Here is a 19,537-nt window from a genome sequence, read left to right as displayed (position 1 = left end):
ATTACCCAGCGCCTACATCAGGCAGTTCACAGCCACCTGGAGCTCCAGCTCTGGGGAATCCAACATCCTCTGGGCATCTGCTCACATCACATACCCACACAGAGACGTTCATATATACACATATACTTTTAAAATAAAAAAAAAATTATATATATATACTTTTTTTTTAACGAACAAGAAGTCATAAATCTTGACTCAGGTTTTCTTCCAAACAACAACGTCTTCCCTCACCTCGGAGATTTTCAGCCTCCTTTCTTAGTCCCTTTATACCGCGTTCCACAGACTTCCACAGACCTGGCAGTTTACAAACAACAAAATCTGGTTTCTCATAGCGCTGGGGGCTCAGAAGCCCGAGATCAAAGGATTAAAGTACGGGCAGATTTGATGTCTGATGTCTAATAAAGGCCCACTTCGAGGTCCACCAACAGCGATCTCCTGGCTGTGTTCTCACCTGACAGAAGGGATGAGAGAGCTCTCTGTTAGAGCTCTAATCCCACCAGCAAAGGGTCTGCCCCACGGACCGCAGAATGGAAGCGAACCGAGAGCTGAGCGCTAGCGCATCCACTACTGCCCGAGGCGCGCGCGTCTGTGTGGTCATGTGACTGACCGCCTCGTGCTGGTGATGCCCTGACTTCCTTATTGTGATGGACCGAACTGCCAACTGTGAGCCAGAGTTAGCCCTGTCTCCCTGACATTGCTTTTGCTGGAGTTACTGATTACAACCACGGTAAAAATGAGAAGGTCTTGTTTAGAAACAGGGTGTTTGTGGCCGTGACCTATCCGGACGACTGCAGGCGGAAGGCGGTGGCTGATCCAACACGGCTGGGGATTTCACAAGGTAAGAGGGACAGGAAAACGGACGCAGAAGGGAGAAGTCGGACTTAAAACTGTGCTCCCGCAACCTTCCTAGCGCTGCCAACCCGTTAATACAGGCCTTCGGGTTGAGCTGGCCCCAACTACAACATTATTCTGGTTGCTCCCTCCTAGCCGTGACTTCGCTGCTGCTTTGCATCGTAATGGGAATGTCTGATAGGCGGGTTGTCTGATAAGCACCCCCAAGGGTGGGGACCTCGGTCCTGGAGCTACCAGGGGCCCGCAAGAGACAGGCGTAATTCTCTAGACAGCCTGAAGGGGGCGCCTGGGTTTCAGCCTTCTGACAGCCTGTTTCCACGGTTGGAAACCAGCCAGTTGGGGTCATTTGTTACAGCAGCCACAGAAAATCATATACCACGTCCGCTCAGCACTCAGGGCAGAGGAAAGAGGAGGGTGCTTAGCTTTGTAGCTGATGCGGGTGTTCAGGACTGCGTCACTATGGAGACGGTGCTTTAACTAAAGTTACTCATTAAACCCAGGAAGCGATGAGGAGTTTGTTAGTTTAATAAATGTGTGTACTTTGTCTCCGAGAAGGGTGACTACTGGCGTTATCTGATCACTATGTGATTACAGGTTGAAATTTGTTACCAGAAACGGGCCTGCCTGAGGGGCTTTCCTGGCATAGCCACTCCGGGGAATGAACAAGGTTCCCTGACCCCTTTGCTGTACCCTCCCAGGAGAAAGCTGGTTTCCCAAACCCAGCAACGTCCCCTGATCATTAAGGCCTTCAGGAAAGAGGCTGACCTGTGAATCCAGAATGAGAAAATTGAGTGTGAAAGTTGGGAAAGGAGCCAACCTGTAGCCAGCGTGAGCTAATTCACCACAAGTGTGTGAAAATCTGAGCAACTGTGGGCCCCTGAGTTTGGAATACTTACTGGATATTTGGCATTACTTTAAAAGAATGCTTATCTTTCCAGTTTCACTGACAGAAAGGCTAGTGGGTTCGTTTTTAGCATTTAATACAAAATTCAAAGGTTGTTGCATAAGTTTCCAGTAGGGTTTATTCAAGTTGCCTTTTTTCTAATTAATGCTTTATTCAGCAGACATTTATAGAACACTTCTCAAAAATGAGGCACTCTGCTCCATGAAGAAAAATAAATAAACTTCATCCTTGAAAGAGTTGGCACAACAGTGGAATGAGAGAACAAATACTTGAAGGTAATGGATTTTTTTTTTTAATAGTTGTTGTTGAAGGACTTAGTGTGAATATTAATGTCGAACGTGTTCTGTACTTGAGACATATGAATGCAGTACAAAGAAAAGCCTATGAGCAATCCTCTCTGGAAAACAAGGCCTCCTGTCCTGCTCCCTAGAGACACTCCTTTTTTTTTTTCTAACAGGAACAAAAAGCCAACATAGGTAGGAGAATCAAGAATGGGAAATAAGCTAGCCTGAGCCTTGACCAAGAATGTTGGGGTTCACATAGACTTAGGCAGATGCAAATCTTTCAGGGGGGAAATAAGGCAAAGGTCATCTCCCAAAATGTATCATTCTCTAGTTTTGTTTGGTTGTTTTCCAGATTAGTATCTATAAGCCAAATGGGGTTATTTTTAGATTTCTTTACAAGAATATTTGTGAGTGCATATTGGCTTTATTTCAAAAATGATCTTTAAAATTAGCAGTCTGACCGTTTGTATATGTTAGTACTGCCACTTAATTTTAAACTTTGCCTTTGTGTTTTTAATAGTAGTTGTGGTAAACACTGCTTAACTATAGTCTATTACATATTAAAGTGGTGAGCAGACTATGAATCTTAGCCTTCTAATTGTTATATATACAACAATTGTTTTAGTCTGTGTGGTGGAAAATTTTGGTTCTCACCTAATACAAACTTCACCTTCCCTAAAGTAATGAAACTCCAAATATTTAAATATATACACGGTTGTACACACACACACAAATCACACATTGTGGCTCAGACTCCCTTGCAGCTAGATGCGACCATGTGACTATAAACTGTATACAGGTATCTTGGGCAGCTTCTAAGAAACTGCTTTTAAAGAGGTGTGTGTGTGTGTGTGTGTGTGTGTGTGTGTGTGTGTGTGTGTGTGTGCTTAACCTTCAAATGTTCCATATTCTCGCTAATTCCCAGGCTCCCAACTGATTTTGTCATTACTACTATAGTGAATTAACATTTTTTTCATTATGATTCTGGAAGTACATTTTTTTTCATACAGTTATTTCAACCTTCTCTTTTCATATTTAGAGGAAGCAGTATCAAAATGTTCCGTATTACCTCAGTAGCCATCATTTATCTGGAAAAATCCATATGATCTTCCATTTGAATTTACATTTACATTTACCATTTTTGTTTCACATACTGTCGCTTTGTTTTTAATGTAATGCTTTGTGTGTTTTGATCATCTTCCTCCGGTAGTTTTTATTGTTTTAATCATGTTAGTTGTTTTCCAAGAAATGACGATGTGAACCTTAATTTGCAAAAGTAAAATGTTAATGAATGTCCTTAGGTTTCTCTTGAAAAGCAAAATTAAGAGCTGAAAAACTTACCTGGTCTACTTTGTAAAACCTTTGTAACATGCTTTGTTACGGTGTACTGGACATTTTTGTTTTCCAAGTCCCAACTTTATTAATCCAGTCTTCATTTTCACAGTGTTCATGCCACTTTCCTTACCCATAATCCCTCTGTACCCCAGCCTTACAACCAAAAACTCTTTTTTCTGCCTCAAATACATTCCTGGAGAAGTTAATTTAGCAAAGACATGGTATTATTTTCTTTTTTTTTCTTTTTCTTTTTTTCTTTTTGTCTTGTCTATAATGATTTTTTTTATTTTTGTTGTGAGACTTGGAGTTTGAGGTTACTTTTGTTGTTTTCAGAACATTGCAAATATTCTGTTTCTCAGCCTATATCATTGCTATTGAAAAGTCAGCCCAAACTGCCTTCTTTGAACATTAATATTTGCCTCTCTCTGGCTGTCTTAACATTTTTAAATGTAGGCAATTTTAAATAAACTCAAAATTAGAAAGAATCATCTAGTATGTGTTTTTGTGCCCATTTTCTAGCTTCAACAATTACCAATATTTTACAACTTTTGTGTCTTCCATTCCTGTGCACAAAGTTACTTACACACGTTTTAGTATTTTTAATGGAATATTTTAGAGTACATAAAAATGTCATGCCATTTAATGTGTATATCCAGCTGTGAAGGGCCATATTGGCATGACCACCGTGCTGTGAGATCAGCATATGTACCCTCACAGTTCGGACAGTGAAATCTTATGTCACCAATGTATTGATATTAGAAGGTAAAGCCTCCAAAAGTCAATACAGCTGACATTATAAATGAGTTAAGTCCCCTGAAGAGAATAGCCCCAAAAATCGTCTTAACCTTCTCACTAAATAAAATACTATATACCAGAACTCTAAATCTGCCAGCACCTTGAATCTTATGTTTCCAGGTCTCTACAAGACACACACACACACACACACAGAGAGAGAGAGAGAGAGAGAGAGAGAGAGAACAAGAACACCTTTTGTTCATAAACTCTCCAGTTTATTGTATTTTGTCATAGCAGCTTGAACAGAGCAATCCAAACACCATTATCACACCAAGTACAATTAACAAGAGCGATTTCATTTATTAATTAATAATTTTTTATTCACTTTACATCCTGGTTGTAGCCCTATCCCTCCTCCCCTCCCAGCCCCACACTCCCTCTCTCCTTCCACCCTCCACCCTTGCCTATTCCTTAGAAAAGGGAAGCTCCCTTTCCCTTTCCCAGCCCAACTCATCAAGTTGCATCAGGACTGAGAATGTCCTCCTCTTCCCCTGTGGCCTGGCAAGGCAGTCCCACCAGGGGGAAGTGGTCAAAAATCTAGCAAGTGAGTCCATGTCCAATGCAGTGCCCTCTTCCCTTACTAAAAGACCCCACATGAGGCCTAAGCTGCCCATCTGCCACATCTTTGTAGAGGGCCTATGTCCAGTTCATGCATGGACCTTGGTTGATGCTTCAGTCTCAGCAAGCCTCTCTGGGGCCTGATTGGTTGGCTTTGTTGGTCTTCTTCTGGAGCTCTAGGTCACCTCTAGGTCCTTTTCTCTTTCCTCCCACTTTTCCACAAGACTCCCCTACTCATCGCCGTATGTTTGGCTGTGAGTTTCAGCATCTGTTTTGAGGTATTGCTGAGTAGTCTCTCAAGGAACATCTCTGACAGACTCCTGTCTGGAAGCTTAGCAGAGTGTCGTTTCAGACGTTGGCACTCTCCCATAGTGTGAGTATTTACTTGGGTCAGGCATTGAGTGGGTATTCCCTCAATCTCTGCTCTAAGTGCTCTATCTTTTTCCCTGCATATCTTGTAGGCAGGGTGAATTTGGGGTAGAAGTTTTGTGGGTATGTTGGTGTTACCCTCCCTCTACTGAGAGACTAGTCTAGTTAGAGGGTGTCCTCTTCAGTCTCTGTGGCCTCTGCTATTAGGAGTCTCTGCTTGAATCCCCCTCATATCCTCCCAGGAGCCTATCCTGAGTTAGGTCTCCAGCTTGTCACAGAGATGCCCCCACCCTCCATTTCTCTTTTCTCTAGAGGGCTTCTGTCCTCTCCCCAGGTCTGATCTCCGCTCTTTTAACTCTCTACATCCCCTCTCCTCCCTTGTTTCTTCTCTTCAGCCACTACCTCTGTCTATTCTAGCTCCCCTTCTGAGTGAGATTTATGCATCCCCCTGTGCCTCATAGTATACTTATACAGTAGTTTATGGCTAAAATCCACATATAAGTGAGTACATATCATGTGTGTCTTTCTAGGTCTGGGTCACCTCACTCAGTTCCCACCATTTGCCTTCAAATTTCAGGATTTCTTTGTTTTTAATAGCTGAGTAGTATTCCATTGTGTAAAGTACCACAGTTTCTTTATCCATTCTTCTGTTGAGAGACATCTAGGTTGTTTCCAGATTCTGGGTATTACGAACAAAGCTGCTATGAACATAGTTAAGCAGGTGTCCTGTTGTATGGTCGAGTGTCTTTTGCATCATCCACCATTATCAAGTATGCTTCAACCCAGGAATGCAGGGATGGTTCAGCATATGAAAATCTATCAACATAATCCACTGTATAAACAAACTCAAAGAAAAAAAATCAAATGATCATCTCATTAGATGTAGAAAAAGCCTTTGACAAAATCCAAATCCCTTCATGATGAAAGTGTTGGAGATATCAGAGATACAAGGCCCTTATCGAAACATAATCAAGGCAATATACAGCAAGCTGATTGCCAACATCAAATTAAATGGAAAAAAACTCAAATCAATCCCACTAAAATCAGGTACAAAACAAGGCTGCCCACTCTCTCTGTATCTCTTCAACATAGTACTTGAAGTCCTAGATAGAGCAATAAGAAACAAAAGGAGATCAAAGGGATACAAATTGGGAAGGAAGAAGTCAAAGTATCATTATTTGCAGATGATATGATAGTGTGCTAAAGGGACCCCAAAAATTCCACCAGAGAACTCCTACAGCTGATAAACAGCTTCAGCAAAGTGGCTGGGTACAAGATTAATTCGAAAAGAACCAGTAACCCTCCTGCACACAAATGACAAATAGGCTAAGAAAGAAATTAGGAAAACGGCCCTTTCATTTTTTTTTTTTTTTTTAATAATTTTACACTTGTCCCAAAGATGTTCTTCACGGTCAGTTTATGGGAATCTGGATCTAATCAACACACTGCTTTAGTTGTTTGTATACCCAGCTTCTATATCATTTTTTTATTAAAGCTTTTAATATCTAGCTATTGGTTTCTCAGCAAAATCAGATAGTTTTCTAGAATGAACTATGTATTTTAATAGGCCTTCTTATAATGTGTATTAATATCTTCATAAGTCTCCGCGGGCAGTCAGAACTCAAGGTTGGAATAAATTCAGTATAAGAATGCTTTGTGCAAGCACATCCCTCAACCCTTCCCTAAGCAAGACAGTTAACCAAGGGGTCAAGTGGGGTCAGCTGATGTATCCCCATGAATCTTCCCCTGAACCTGTCACCTAAGGACTGGGCTGGAGCTGTTGCCTAAATACATTACCTCCTGTAGGTTTTGCACTTCTGTGATTCCTTCTGCATCTGTAAACTACGGGTTCAAAGATCTTTCCCTCAGTGAGGGGAAACCTGGCGGATGCTCGATCCGCTCCACTTACGTGGCATTTATGTTAGGGATGGCACACTGTTGGCGAAGCACTCTGAAAGTAGCCAACTTGTGGTGGCTTTTCATAACGATGCCTGGGTTTGTGAGGGAGGGGTCAGAACAGAGATGCCAGAGAGAATGTGCATGTGCAGGTCAGAGGACAACTTGAAGGAACTGGTTCTCTCCTTCCGCCACGCGAGTCCCAGGGACTGAGCCTGTGTCTTCAGGCTTGGTGGCACCTTTATCTGCTGAGCCATCTCACTGCCCACCCACAATCCCCCCCCCAGGTATACCTTAAAACTCAATTTTTTTTGAAGTATAATTGACATCCAATAGAATTTATCCGTTTTTAAAAGACTGGTAAGTAAATGCATCGCTACGAACACAACTGTGAGCAGAACACAGAACGTTTCCTGTGCCCACCCCAACTTCTTGCTCTCTAGAGTGAGCCCACGTGCCCCGTCTGAACCCCAAACAGCTATTGATCTGCTCTAACTGCTTTAAGCTTGCAGGTTCGGCATCCCAAAGCATGGGGTCTTTCGTACGGGAATTTTTCTTTTAGCATAATGCTTCAGATTTTAACCCGAGTTGCTGCATGTAACAGTAGTTCTATTGCTTTTTCTGAGAAGTAATTTTGATGTATAAGTGCACCGTTTTTTAAGTTATTGTTCACGTGCAAGCATTTAGACATTTCACTCTTGCCTCAATAGGGCAGGGTCAACCAAAGGCTCTACAGATGTGCAGCTCTCTCTCCCTCCCTCCCTCCCTCCCTCTCTCTCTCTCTCTTTCTCTCTACCCCCCTTCACCTGTGTATCTGTGTGTGTATCCCTGTGTCTGAATCTCTTTGCCTGCGTACATGCGTTTAGTTCTGCACAGCTCAGCACTAGCCACCACCGTACCCTGCTGAACCTCCATTCTCCGCTCAGGTTGAAGCCAGCTGGGCTCTACTGTGCTTGTTTTCTTTGTGTTATTTTTTTTATCTCACAGGACTCACACTTGCATCATCTGCTTCTGGATGTATGGAAACAGTTGCTTTATATATTTAGCTGGCTTTCTGGTTACCAGAAGCAGCAATTCTTCCTATGCAAACTAAAGCTCCCTGAAACTTTTTTTTGTAATTATATGGGTTTTTTTTTAATAATAAACTTTACTAAGATGTAATTTATATACATTAAGATCCAGAGTTTCAGCAAACAGGTTGTAGGCTTTGGCACATGTATGGAAAACATAATCAACACCTCTCTCTCGCCAAAATCCCCCTCCTCCCTTCTTGTCATCAGTCCTCATCTTCAGCTCTCTGTCCAGGAAGACACCGAGCCTGTTATACTAGTTCAAATCCTTGGAGCAAGTTTCCCTTTTGCACCTAACTCCTTTCATGAGCTTGGTGTCTATGGGATCCATATATCAAATTTTCTTAATTACTAAGCAGTGTCCTGTTAATGTGAATGAGCCACAATTTGCTTCTCAATCCACTTATTAACTGGCCATTCAGCTTGTTTTCGATTGAGGACTGAGATATATAGATATAGATATAGATATAGATATAGATATAGATATAGATATAGATATAGATATAGATATAGATATAGATATAGATATAGATATAGATATAGATATAGATATCTGCCCTGAGCATTCCTGTACAGGTCGTTTGCTGCAGTTACCTTTCTCTCGGTTAAATCTCCAGAAATGGAATTCCCAAGTCCTGTCTATATGTTAAATTTCACAAGAAATTTTGTAAACACTGGTTTACAGAAATGATTATATAATTTATATTTAAATAGTTAATCTATGAAAGTTTCAGCTGACTGATATTCTCATCAACACCTTTGTTTGCAAACCGTTTTTTGTAGTTTACAATAGGCTAGTCAAAGAGTCGGGGTATCTCACTGTGGGCTTTCTATGGAATTCCCAATAACCAATTACATTGAGCATTTCCATCTGCCTATTCCTATAGATTGTCTGTGCTTGTCTTTTGTCTGCTTTCAACCAGGGCTGTTGCTGTCCTAATTCACTGTTGGAGTGTTATGCACAGTCTCTTTGGAAGATAAACAGGCTGTCGGAACATTCCCCAGAGCTGTGGCTTACTTTTTCTCTTCTCTGGCAGTGTGCTTTGGAGAAAAAGAGGTTTAATATCATTTAATACCATTTATTAACTTTCTTTTTTTTTTTCTTTTTGGTATGTTTTTTTTTTTTTCTTCTGCCATCTCTTTTTCAAACCTGTCTTGACAAAGACCTTTTTTTTTTTTTTTTTTTTTTTTTTTTCCGTTCTGGAAATTTTGTAGTTTCAGCCTTTAAATTAAGATACAAAATTTTTCTTCCAATTAACTTTTTCATCTGGTATAGTGTAAGGAAGGACTGAGATGTAATTCTTCTTTGCAGACACAACTCCTCCAACACACTGTGGAAAATGTATCCTTCCCCTCCTTGAACTGTGCTGATGTTTCTGTCAAAAGCAAACTGACTGGATGTCCCAGGCTTTTTTAGAGTGTCTTTTCTGTTTTGCGGTCTTGCATGTTTATTTTTTACGCTGGCACAGAATGATCCTGCTGTAGCTTTTGAGTAGATCTGAAAAATCCCATAATGCCAGTCAACTTTTTTTTTCTCCCATTTTAAAATTGCATTGGCCATCATAAGCCCTTTTACATTGCCATTTGGATTTTACAGTTAGCTTTTCAATACCTACCAGGATAAAATAATGCCTGCTAAAATCTTGATGGTGGTTGCTGCTGTAGATCGTCGCGAGAAGAGCAGATAACCTAAAATACTCAACATGATATGTTTTTCCTTTTTTTTTTTTTTTTTGGTAGCTGCTTTTCTGACTGGTTTAAAGCGCTTTTTTTCCCCTGTGGGAGGTAGCAGCGGCAAGACCCTCCGCTCGCCATCTTCGTTGATTCTCCTGTCTTTCTTCTCCCTCGATGAGACATGGGCAAGCTCTGCGAGAACCCTCAGCCCACTTTAAAGATCTGCCTCATCTGCAGCTCAGAGCTTCTCTCCTTGCTCTCTAGGGATGTGCAGAAGAGAGCAAAGAGCAATATCCCATCATTCTCCTCCTCCCGCTGTAGAATGCGCATGTCCGTGTGCATACACGTAGACGCCAAAGATAGGCGTGGGGCGTCTTCCTCAGCAACTTCTCACCTTACTGTTTGAGACAGACTCTCACACTACGTTGTGAGACTTCTTTTAATTGAGCTAGGCTAGCTGGCCAGTGAGCTCTGGGAATATGCCTGGAATATATCTTCCAGCGGTGGAGTTGCCGGCATACACCACCATGCCCAGCCTTCTCACGTGGGTACTGGGGTCCAAACTCATGTCCTCATGTTTGGGCAGCCGACACATGACAGAGCCGTCTCTCCAGCCCCAAGGTCTTCGTTTTTATGCCTCCATTCCCTTGTCTTTCTGGTCCTAGCCAATCTTAAGGACCTAGGGCTGCGGGGTGGACTTGTTTCTAGCGGAAGTCGTCCCCGGTCTGTTCTGTGTGCCCCTGGTCTGCCCGGTTTCTGCTCTCCCATAATGGAGTCTTGCCTTCATGTGGTTAGTCCTGCAAGCTTCTCCCCACCAGCGTTCTCTCAAGATGACACACAAATTGTGCAAGCAATGCCACAATATCAGCAGCTCTGGGAGCAGCAAAGTTACGCAGTGATGGCTGTTGTATTCCATGCACTTCACCAGGTCTCCAGATGGGAAATGGAGTGCCAGTCTCCCCTTATGCGGCACCCCACTTTATGTAGTAATTGTCTTGGGACCTCTACCCTATTTGTTTAAATCCTGGAGATGAAGGACTTGCGCCATGGGAAAGCATCGTTTCCTACTTAGAGAATACTGACCCACCCTCTCTCTCTCTCTCATCTCCTCAGTAATCTCTTTATAATAGTTTGTTTGCCCGGTGGTGACTGTGGGTAATAGGGGCCGCTTAGCAGCCTTTCATAAACTCAGAGGGGATTACTGGGCCCCAGTGTTGGCAGCTGTCTTTAGACTGTGGACTATTACTGCCTCTTATTTTCAGCTGGATCCCCAAGGAAACAATAATAGTCTCACCAATATCGTCTTCTATAACGGAGAGTTCAGCTCTACACTCTGCTGCAGCTATCCCAACATGAAGACAAAAGTTGATTTTTAAAAATATCACCTCATCCATTTCTCTGAAAATCTAAATAAACTTTTAAATGCACTAAACAAGGCTAGAAGCCTGAATACGCTCAGCACAGAGTTCAATAACATAGACTATATAAGCAAATTAAATGCCCTTCTGTGCAAAATGTGCAGTCATGAATGGGAAATGGGGTGTTTTCTTTTGGTTTCCAAGAAGCAGGAAAGAGGATGGGAGATGGGGAGAATGGCTGAGGGGGAGGGAAAAGGAGGGGAGAGGTAGAAAAGAAGAGAATGGTTACAGTAAATGGACTCTTTGCTTTCATTCTTGGCTCCCATGGACACGGTAGGCCAAGGAGCACTGCAGGCCTCTGTGGGGAGGGCTGGAAGTTGGCAAGCTTCCTGCGGTCTCAAAACACATTAGAGATGTGACTTCTTCAAGAGGGACTAGTACCCACAGCTCAAGGAGGCCGCATTCCTAACCAGGGGACAGGGAGGAAAGTACAGAGCTTTCAAGTGTAGTCAACATTACCCAGCAGCCCCCTCTGGAGCCCCCCCACCCCCGCCCTAGAAGAAAGCACATTCAGTAAAGCAGACCTAGCCTGCCGCAGCCATAGAAACGAAGCTTTTCATGGTGAGAAGCTGGGCTTGCAGCTAAGAGCTACCTACCTTGTTCTCCGATGAAGGTTTAATCTGTACCTTACCATCGAAATCAAGCTGACTTCAAATAGGCTCTTCAATTAGAGCTGCCTTGTGTCTGGCCCCATCCCCTTCTTTAATGCTAATCTTTTCCTGAATTGGTACCACCAAAGCTTTAGAGAGAGCAACTGACTGCCACCCTGCACAAATCCTGTGCTGTAGCCCTGAGGTGAGTACTGGCAGGGATCCATGTTAGCATATCAAAGCAGAGAGGAACGTGTCCCTTCCTGGGAGTGTTACCAGATGGAGTTAAGGAGGTTGAAGTGTGGGTTTGGATATTGGGAATTCATCTGACTAGGCAGTTTGGGGTTTAATGAGTTCTGGAACTAGTCGGTGACCAATCCCCAGAAGCCAGCCAGCATCTTGGCCTTGCTCTTCCAGGTTGTTTGTGGTAGCTGGGAGACGCTTGCTTTACTGTCTCCAGCCCATAAAGAAGATGGACAGAAACTACATGAGAGGACCCCTGCACAAGCTGTTCGACTTGGAGAAAAAGAATGCCAGGCAAGCTGAAGCCAGACTCAGCCTTCGACTGCAAAGGCTGGAGGTCATCTGCCTCTATCATGTGAAGTCTCTGGCCAGGGAGCAGAGGCTGCTTCAGAAACAACTGACGCGGCTGCAGCAAGGTGAGGTGCCGCTCTAAGGAGCAATGGTTCCCCACTTCAGGTCCTAAGGAGCAACCTGTGTTCCCCTAGCCCCGGGGGGGGGGGGGGAGCAGCAGCCACTGTCTCACCGAGGGAACTGAAGGGTTTGTCCAGAATGACCAGCAGAAGAGGAGTCTCCTTCTCCTTCTGGATTTAAGCAGGCCCATCCCCCTCCACCCTGTCTCCAAACTCCACAGCTCCTCCTACTGCCTGGTCCCCAATTTCTTGAGCTGACATTATTGTCCCCTGGCTTCCACTATTGTCATCCTTCCAATTTGTACTCTCTCTCTCCCTCTCTCCCTCTCTCTCTCTCTCTCTCTCTCTCTGCCTTAGCTTCCTGCTTTCTTGTTTGATTCTTCCCACTGTGTTCTCCCTCTATCGAAGCTAATTTGGTTTGACCACTTTTTCATAGCCATCTTTCTCTTCGGGATCTGGTGGCCATTTCTCGAACAGCTGAAGTATAAGCTGCTGTCCTCACCCATTTTATAAAAGGAAAGTTAAAAAAAAAAAAAAACAGAAAATCTTTCTCTGGGATTCTGACCTCAGTTTCTTCTGAGAGGAAAAGGGGTGACGCCCATCTTGTGAAATTATCTGAGCTCTCAGTGAGAATTTGGCACAAACCTAAGCACAACGCATTTGCTTAGGATTCTGCAGCTTTACTCGGATCAGCAGGTCCAAGACGATTCAGAATGAAACCTCTCCTGCTGTCTTGTCGGAAACCATTTCCGTCAGGAGGTTTGTAGAAACCAGAGCTCCTCTTCTTTTTGTTAAATAATTGGAGTTTCAGCAGTACTTCAGAATTACAGGGAGTCAGTAAACTCAGCTTTTCAGGACCTTCCTCCTGACTCCCGCAAGGTGTGGGAACTCGGGAACATCTGGGTAACAGTGCGGCCGGTTCAGGAGAGCAGAACCCGGATCTATGCCATCTCGGCACAAGCCAAAAGCAGTGTCCAGACACAAGCCTGGGAATTCTTCCTGATTTTCAACTACTTCTAACTAGGCAATGGCTCCTAGCCTCCTTGAGTTTGAATGGTGGCCCTGCCTGAAGTAAACTCTGTTGTCACATCCCTCCTCTACAGTAAGCAGTTGGGCCAACTTGGAGGAAGAAAAACGCTTGGAAAAGCGTCTTAGAAAGCAGTTGGTTGAGTCTCACTTTAATTCTCAGATAGAACTTCTCCCTCAGCTGAGAGCAGGCCTCCATGCTCAGGAAGGTGCATAAAGGCAGGCCTGCACTGTGGCTGCCCCTGTTGTGTGGAGAGCTTGTTACGTGGGAAGCAAGAGGCGGGCATCAGAGGTCAAGGTCTCCTGGTTCTCAATCTGAAAAACCAAATCTCAGAAAGAAAGACTGTGTGTCCTCTCGGTGTTCTCTAGACAGTGTACTGGGCAACAGTTTTCAGCGATTTATCCAGTGGAACTGTTATCCCTGAGATGCAACTCTCTGCCCGTCAATGGACAGGTTAGCCCTCATCTTAGAGAGGAGGCCAGAAGGTAGAAATAAATCGTTTTGAAATTCGGTATTCTTTTCACAGATGCTAGGTTGAGTTATCCTGGGCCACATGCCTTTATTTGTTTGATGAATTGGTTTGATTGGCATTTGGGGTTTTCTATTGTTGTTTGTTTGTTTGTTTTTGAGATAGTCTCACTATGTAGCCCAAGTTGGCCTTCATGTCAGGATCTCCTTGCTTCAATTTCCTCAACTCTGGGCTTACAAATACGTGCCACCACCCCGGGCTGTGAGTCAGGATACTCCGAGACTGGGATGGAAACTTGAGGAAATATGGTCTCTGAGATGCTCTGAGATGCTTATTTACATTGCCAGGTAGCTGAGTGTTTATTAGATTGATATAAAAAGAAATAACCTGTGCTTTTATCAATTGCATAAAAATTCTAAGTGCAAAAATGGAGTTATCTACAAAGTAAGGAAGGAATACGGGAAGCTACCTGTCCCTGTTTAAAAGCTCCTATGAGAAACTCCCCCAGAGAGGTGTTATGTGAGCAGAGCCTAGGAGCAGAAGAGAGAGGTGATGCCGGAAAAGGGAAACTGGCGAGAGATGTGTGGCAGGGAGCCACGTCCTGCAAAGGGGTAGCAATGAGTACGGTCTGCCACAAATACTTCTGTATTTCCGAAGTGCGGGTGCAGTTTCGGAACCCGTGCTAACGAGGCAGCGTCTCCAGCCATAGCTTCAGACCCTCCACCCTGCAGGGTCTGAGTGATTCCATGCTCACATTTTAGAGAGATTTCTCTGACTTCAGTGCTTCTAAGAAAACAGAGCTTAGGACAGAGCCAGAGTAGAGCTGATAGAACGCCAAATGCAGGCCTTGATGTGAAAGGCTTAAACTAGAGCGTTGTAAGGAGAAGATGGGGCGGGAAGCCAGCCTTTCAGGATGTTGAGAGAGTAGAATCATCTGGGTTCCGTGACTAATTCTATGTCCGAGCACAAAGGAAATAAGAGCCTATTGCCCAGCACAAGGCAGTCCATCGAATGTAAAGGCTACACTGGGATAACTAGGTGGATACGATACTACGCCATCATGGTAAAGTCAACAGGGAAAGATGATGCCACGCAGAAAAGATCCCATTGGCTCTGCTGTCTCACCTGCACAAGAGTGGGCTGCCTGGAGAACTTGCTCAAATCTTTCAGTTTATTGGAAATGAGTTAAAAACATAGAAAACACCTCAAAATAGCCCTGAGGAAACAATAAAGCAAAGGGCTCAGAGAGGTGACCAGATGAGTTTCATGTGACACTCGTGCCCCTTGCGTGGTGCTGAACCCTTACTCCCTGCTACCTGGGCGCTTGTCAGGAGGGCAGTGTCCTCGCTTTTGTTTGGTGATAGTGCTTTGATACGTGTTTGGCTGTTATTCGAGGTTGGGGTTTCCGGTTTGGGTTCGGTGGGTGGGAGGGTGTTGGTCTAGAGCTGGAGATTCAATCTCAATCCACAGCCTTGTGCATGTTTAGCAAGCAATCTAACATTAGGCAACACCCCAGCCTTAAGCTCTGCAGCTTTAAGTGATTCCCACTAAAGCACAGACCATCACAAGAGTTTCTACTCCAAATGACTCAGTCTTAAATGCCTTGAGAACTAATAGGGCCAGTGTGTTCTCTTCAGAGAGACCGGAACATCAACTGGAAACATGGGAAGGTCACTGAATCACAGCCTCTGGCAGCTGCAAACCCTTGCCATGGGTAGAAGGAAGGCACACAACTGTGGTAAACAAACAAAATGTTCACACCCAGTTGTTTTCTTTTCTTAATCAGGTGTGCCTGCCAAGTAAAACATTCAAACACAGCCCACCAGGCCTGAGAGAGTAGCAACATCTGATCTTTGTGTCTAAATCCTCTCTGACACGTTCTAGGCAAACAGTGGGAACTGTCTTCATCCACTGTGTCAGAGGAGGGCAACGGGAGATGGGAACCCAGGATCTTCCTGTACCAGCTCTCTGAAAGCCCAGGTCCCTTTTCCATGAAACCTTAGACCTTCGTTGTGTCGACCTTGGAACCCTAGAAGTCAAAGTGGGAGTGTGAGCAGTACTGGTTCCCTCCGGTGTGAGGCAGGAGCAGGCTTTCTCTTCAGCCGGCGGCGTGTAGGCGACAGGTCCCTTTACCCCGCCCCCTCTGCGTGTCCGCCTAAATTGCCGCTGTCATAAGGATGCCATCATAATGGTCAGGACCCACCACAGTGACTTCATTTTAATTTGCTCATCTCGGTGAAGAGCCTATCTCCAAATAATGTCACAGTGTCAAGTGCTAAAGACTTAGGACCCCAACAAACAAAATCTTACATAACTCATGTATTTAGTCCTCATTTTCCTTCTGTGCACGTGTCCGTATATGTATGAGTGGGTATATGAGCGCATGTGGACACAGGTGCTGGCAGAGACCAGAAGACCGTGTCAGATCCCTTGGAGCTGGGGTTAAAGGTGTGGGTGAGCCATGGATTGGGGTGCTGAACTCCAAACTGGTCCTCGTGACTGAGCACTGAGCACTCTAAACAGAAAAATTATCCCTCCAACCTATTGTTTGTCAATTATTTCACAGCATATATCTCCAAGAAGAGTTTCTCTTCTTATTTGGGGAATGGAATTTTGAAGAGATCGAAAGATGCTGTCACAGTCTCACCACAAACAGGACAGAGGCACATAGTTCAGGAGCCTAATATTAGGTAAGAAAATGACTGAGGGCCCGGGTATGGCACAGAATCCCGCTTCCCAGCCAATCTCTTTAAAACACCCCCCTCCACCCCCTCCATCCTCCCCCCTCCATCTGCCTTCTCCTTCCTAGGCAGAATGCTTCTGCCCCTCACCCTGACCCCTTCTCACCCACTTTGCCACCTCAACTGAAACCACTGCTGTGTGGAACCATAGTCTAAAAACTGGGAAGGCCTAAATAGGAGACTGTTCATTTTTCAAAGACACGTATTTCTTCCTTCTCACCTTTTTTCACCCCAGAGCAATGAAAAGCAGTATTACCCAGGAAGTTCAAACTAAGCCTCCGGTGAATGCCCTGAGACGCCAAGAGCACCTGCAGTTTCAACGAGACGGAACCAGCTGCTACCAGGGAGAGAACCCACAGGGCGGGGACAGAAAGTCTGCAAGTCCACGGAAGGGCTCGGACCCCAACAAGGATGTCTTTGCTCCGTGGTACAACCACGAGGCTTTCGCGAACAGGACAGAAGGCAGCAGTGTGGCTAGCGTTGATGGCGAGAGTGAGCCGGCATCTGCTCATAGTAAGACCAGATCAAAAAATGCCAACCGGAAGCCACATGGCGATGCCAGGGCACAAAGTGTCGCGAGCTCCTTGGAACACTCGGGAAGCTCCAAAGGTGAAGGCACAAAGCCAACCCTCGTAGATTTGTACGCGAAGGTCAAAAACGCCCACTACCTCCGCCACAGGGTGCCCCCTGAGTCCGAGAGGTTGCTTAGCGTTAGGGAAATATTCGGACACAGCGACTCCCCACCAACCAAAGCAGGGGGGGAAATGTGAAAAATGGCTCCAAGTTCCTTCTTCTCTGGCTGTGTAATATAGCCCGACCACAAGATATGCCGTAATAACTATGGAAATGTAACCCTCAGATTGCTGCAATAGCAGGCAACAGAAATAAACAGAAATGCAGAACAACTTTCTTTTTCATCCTTGGTATCCCCGCCACTTTATGTGGCCTTTCTCCTAATAAACAAGGCTGCTATAAAAAGGAAAAGACGGGAAATGTTATGAAGATATTTTAAACTGACACCTTGGGCTTGTTTTGACGGAGTCCTTGTTTGCCCTAAGGTCTGTCCCTCACAGGAGGTGCTTATAGCGCCACTTGCTGGCCAAAATGCATAGACCTTTGCCTTGTTTTCCTTTCTTTTGGGGTTTTTCCATGGGACCCCAACTGCAATTACATACAGTGACATGGTCTCCAAAGAAAACCTGTTCTTGCCACAGCTCTGTTTTCTCTTTTGAAGCTCCTCCCTGTCTTCTTCCCTTTGTTTCTCTTTCCTTCCTTCTCTCCATCCTCCCCTCCTTTCCCGGTCCCTTCCCTTCCCATCCCCTTTCCTTACTTCCTTTCTTCCTTTCCAAATGGTCCCAGGTTAGACTTCTCTTTCCCCATTTCAACGTTAACACAAAGTGTTTTGATATCCCTAATGAAAGAAACTAATCTGTGTCCTTGCCACTTCTTCCAAATCAAAGTATCCCAGCAATTTTATGCTAGATTCAGCCAATAACTAACCCTCTCACAGTAAAAATAATTTCCATTTAAAAAGTATTGTTTTAAGCTAGTATGATGCCCCTGTCTATAACCCCATTTTCTCAGTATTTGAAAATCAGCTTGATTCTGTCAAGAAAAATAAAGACCACTGTTTTAAGTAGGTCTACAGAACAGGGGTCTCTGTAAATGAATTGAGTAAGCTTTGTTTCTAACCCAGACGGTTCAAATTTCACACTTAAAACAAATGGTGTTATATTTCATCAGAGAACAAGAGCTCACTTTAATACATTTTAATCCTATTATATACCTAATATAATACCTAATGAAATTTTATTTATTAGCTCACCTAATATATACCAAATGAAATTTTCACTTTTATCATTTAATTATTATTAATTTCAACTTCTTTAGAAAAGCTAGCTTTGGGAAGGGGCTTGGAATGAAGAGTAAATAAACTTAAATCAAAATAAAAATTAAAAAAAGAAAAGCAAGCTTTTACTTTTATGGACAGGATCATATAGCAACTGTTAAATTCAATTAAAATTTTCAATTATATAGCAAACTTGGACATCAGAAGAATAAATTCAAGACCTATGTATTTGTTTGGGACCTATTTATTTACTTTGAATTTGTTTTTGTTTTTTGTTTTTTGTTTTTGTTTTTGTTTTTTGAGACAGAGGTTAAATTATGCTGTTCTGGGTTGGTCTTGAATTCCCAGGTTCAGTGATCCTCCTGCCTCAGACTCCTCCCAAGTACCCGGGATTGTAGCTTCTTACCCCCAGTACCTATTTACAATTAGGCAAATGTGTTTGTTGTATTCTAGCTGAAGGGTATCTTGAAGAAATAAAACTATTTATATCAAAAATGATAAAGGACCCAGTCTTCTAATACTAAAGCTCCTGGGGATTAAATTAATTCAAACTTAATGACAAAGTATGAGTTAATTGCATTTAGCTTAATAACACAATTTAATTCCCATTTGAGATGCCTGATGTTTAAATTCATAACTCATAATAGCTCCCATTTTCCAGCATCTCCTGCCGTTCCGAACTTTCCACACGGCATACCAATTGCTCCTAAGAACTCTGCAAATAGGGTTTTGTTGTTGTTGTTGTTGTTGCTGCTGTTTTTTAAGTCCTCATTTTACAGATCAACAGAGCCAAACAGAAAGCGTCCTCTGTGTCAGGTCTACACACTACCCTCTGACATACTCTCCCTAGTCACCTTGCTACCACCTAGCTGAAGGCAAAGGCTTGGCCTCGGTCTTGCAAAAATCAGTTTGATTAGCCCAGCCATTGGTCTTCAATGGCAAGACAATAGTTTATACTAGAAATAACACAATAACTCTTCTTTCAATGTGTTCTCTAATGGAGAAGGCAGGTCAGGGGCAAAATTCAATGAGTCACAAATTATTTACACTGGT

At 43.7% G+C, this 19,537-nt stretch overlaps 1 protein-coding gene across 4 annotated transcripts; it reads left to right on the top strand.

Annotated features, from left to right (window-relative positions):
- Positions 1–824: 824 nt before the first annotated feature.
- Positions 825–17,677, top strand: Ccdc190 (coiled-coil domain containing 190). Of its 4 annotated transcripts, XM_055624560.1 has the most exons (5): positions 825–838; positions 1,917–2,031; positions 12,163–12,404; positions 16,461–16,584; positions 16,871–17,677. In XM_055624560.1, exons 3-5 carry the CDS (start codon positions 12,218–12,220, stop codon positions 17,403–17,405), a joined length of 846 nt encoding a protein of 281 aa, XP_055480535.1. In that variant the 5' UTR covers positions 825–838; positions 1,917–2,031; positions 12,163–12,217; the 3' UTR covers positions 17,406–17,677. The 4 variants fall into 4 exon arrangements, with proteins under 4 accessions (XP_055480535.1, XP_055480534.1, XP_055480536.1 ...); XM_055624559.1 differs by lacking the exon at positions 825–838 and having other exon boundaries at positions 1,914–2,031; XM_055624561.1 differs by lacking the exons at positions 825–838; positions 1,917–2,031 and adding an exon at positions 11,723–11,950 and having other exon boundaries at positions 12,206–12,404.
- Positions 17,678–19,537: the final 1,860 nt, after the last annotated feature.

The sequence above is a fragment of the Psammomys obesus genome, unplaced genomic scaffold (genome assembly GCF_907164565.1).
Source record: "Psammomys obesus unplaced genomic scaffold, mPsaObe1.curated_primary_1811, whole genome shotgun sequence".
NCBI classification, from domain to species: domain Eukaryota; kingdom Metazoa; phylum Chordata; class Mammalia; order Rodentia; family Muridae; genus Psammomys; species Psammomys obesus.
This window is presented reverse-complemented; position numbering and strand designations above follow the sequence as displayed.

Coding starts and splice junctions, on each gene's coding strand:
- Ccdc190 (XM_055624560.1), top strand. CDS start 12,218: ATGGACAGAAACTACATGAGAGGACCCCTGCACAAGCTGTTCGACTTG. Junction 12,405..16,460: donor ACTGACGCGGCTGCAGCAAG/GTGAGGTGCCGC, acceptor ATTATTTCACAG/CATATATCTCCAAGAAGAGT. Junction 16,585..16,870: donor GTTCAGGAGCCTAATATTAG/GTAAGAAAATGA, acceptor TTTTCACCCCAG/AGCAATGAAAAGCAGTATTA.